Genomic DNA, 2,756 nt, shown 5'->3' on the forward strand with positions numbered 1-2,756 from the left:
GGAGTTGGTTTGTAGGAGAGAATCTGGACACTCCATTGAAGAACTTGAAACGCAGAGTAAAAAGACAATTGGATCGGAAGTCTGTAAACTCCTTCAGCGCTGCAAAAATGATGAAGTGAAATTAGACGAGATACGTCTAAACAAAGAGTTTAACGACATGTGGTCAAACGTGGTTACACACCTCCCAAAAATTAAATTGACAAAGCACAACGTTTACAGCGATATGGTGACATCACTGCGTGGCAGTAAATTAGAACACGAGAGAGCTGCCGGCCATCGTTTGTGTGACTTTGGAAGCCCTGCAAACTATTTTGAAACAAAAAGCAACAAACTATTTCAACTAAACCCAGAGTACTTCATTAAAGACGTATTTAAATTTAGACAGTTTTGGTATACTCTTTTCAAAAAGAATGATGCAACTGTGAAGGAGTTGACCAACATTTCACAAGTAATTGTCGAAAGCAGCAATAGGTGTATTGAGGACAAAATAAAAATGAATGATTATTGCTCATCCTATAATATCGATCTTCTGCAACACATCCGTAAAGAACTGAATCAACAGCATAAACAAATATTTAGCAAAGACTTTGAAATGGATATCACTGTATTCATTTGTTTCAATGCCATAGTAACTTGGCAAAAAGAACACGACATTTATTTTGAAAACAACAATCCAAATACTAAGATAAATAAAATAAAAAAGTCATATTTTGTTATTTTTAAGGAACTATATCGTCAAGGTGATGAAAATATGAAACATGCAAATACCTTTTGTAACGAGTGCCTGAAGCCGTCTCTCCTGGAGGCTGTAGACAACAAATTGGGGATGGATATTGCGACGAATGTGAAGAGTGATAGCGGTGGCCCTACGTTTTCGAGCCGAAAACACCTTCAGCTGGCCATACATCATCATTTGGTGGATGAGGACGACTTTAAAATGTACTACAGATACATACACAAATATGCAGATTTTACAAAGGAATGGATAAAGGCTCAGGTCATAAAGCACTGCCAGAGTAAGCATGGGTCACACTCTCAGATGTACAATCTCTCAAGTGCCATTTTGAGCAAACTGATTCATGAAGTGAAGAAATCAGTGGACTCTGTGACCAAAGAAATAGCCACTCCGACCACACTTTCGAAATTCTCAGACAGCTTGGGCAAGTGTCTACTCAAGCACATTATTATCAATAAAGATTTCATTGACATAGTTGGGTCTTTATCCTTCAAAGACAAAGAAAGTGTCAAACAATTTTCGGAAGAACTCAAGAGTTCGTTGGATTCTGCTGAAGAGGAAATGTTACGAGGATTCAGTGTTGCTAGTGACACCAAGTGCGCGGCGTGGTTGAGTCGTCTCCCTGTGCAGCCGCACATCGAGCTCTACAAGAGCCTGGCTGGCTGTGAGAAGCAGTGTCCTTTCTGTGGGGTCCCTTGTGACCAGGGAGGTGGTGGTCACGTGACACACTCTGCGGAAGCTGCATTATCCTCAAGGCCTTCGTGGCATTTGTAGAATTCATACCAAAAAAGTTGGTAGCTGAAGTTTGCACAACAGATGTTGCTGGCAATAGGAAATTTAAAAGTTCAGCTACAAATGACCAATTGGTTCTTTACAAAGAATACCGCACTATCAATGCTTACTTTTCCTCCTGGAGCATTCAGCCAGACACAAGCCTAGAGGCCACGACTTTCTGGAAGGTCGTGTTCTGCAAATACAATGAAGCATTTGCTGAAAAACACAATGTTTCACCAGCAGATATCCCTAATGCATGGAAAGAGATCGATACAGATAAAAATAAGATTAAGGAAGACTTGAAAACATCATTCGCATTAACATTGTGAAAGCAGTAGCTTGTTAAAATGTTAATCATAGTCATCACCCATCATCATTTAGATTACCAAGACCCCCCAAACCCCTCCGACCCCCCACACCCCCTCATTCACGCCCTTGCCTGTCCAAGTTGTCTCTGTGTCCACTCCTCATGGCCCCGTAGTCTTCTATCGTTCTAGCACACCTGTCTTTGTTAGCGCATGTTGTTTTGGGGTGTGGTTGCTGTTATTAGTTTACTTATAAATACAAGTTATATTGTTAATCATCGCAAGATATTACTGTTATCGTTATGGGTTAAGGGCATGGCAATTAGCCTACAGCCGTGTCTGAAAGTAATAGCCACGAGTAAATAGACTATTTGTTAAAAGATGTAAGTAGCTAATGTAAAGGGCGAGGCCTATGTATATGGAAAGCCAGTACGTAAACACTATTCGTCATACATTTGTGCTACTGTAATCAGAAAAAAGTGGTTACAAATCTTCAAAATTAAACTTTTAAGAATCCATCATATTGGTAATAATATGTTCTTTTCCAGGTCATTGTCTGGAACTTTAAGGTATTTTTTGTAATCTACATTTAGGCTGTGTTAAGGGTGAGGTGATTTTAATCTGTCTTTAATAACACAGTTCTTATACCTGTGTTTTTTATGCTTGTAATCAAGTGGTGTTGCTTGTAATCCCATGTGTGCTTAATAAATCCAGAATGGAATCACTAATATCTCACAGTGCTACTGAATGTCTGTGGTTTCAACATTTAAAACAATCTCCCAAGTGTCACAGTAGGCACCTGTTTAATTTTGAGAACACGGTCCTGAAAACGTTGTGACCTTAAGTTCCAGGTCCTCCGGTTACCACGGTTGGCTACGTACGGTGTGAAAGAAGTTCAACATACGTCAATCTCCAATTAAAACTATTTCTATAACATGCAG

The 2,756-nt window shown here is 39.5% G+C and overlaps 1 protein-coding gene across 1 annotated transcript; it reads left to right on the forward strand.

The window, feature by feature from the left end:
* Nucleotides 1–408: 408 nt before the first annotated feature.
* Nucleotides 409–2,550, forward strand: LOC144735408 (interferon-induced very large GTPase 1-like). The gene is given in 2 exon segments (XM_078617800.1): nucleotides 409–1,496; nucleotides 1,499–2,550. Coding segments are annotated over 2 exon segments (1,344 nt in total). The 5' UTR covers nucleotides 409–493; the 3' UTR covers nucleotides 1,840–2,550.
* Nucleotides 2,551–2,756: the final 206 nt, after the last annotated feature.

This window comes from Lampetra planeri, chromosome 55, assembly GCF_965212315.1.
Source record: "Lampetra planeri chromosome 55, kcLamPlan1.2.h2, whole genome shotgun sequence".
Classification (NCBI taxonomy): Eukaryota; Metazoa; Chordata; class Hyperoartia; order Petromyzontiformes; family Petromyzontidae; genus Lampetra; species Lampetra planeri.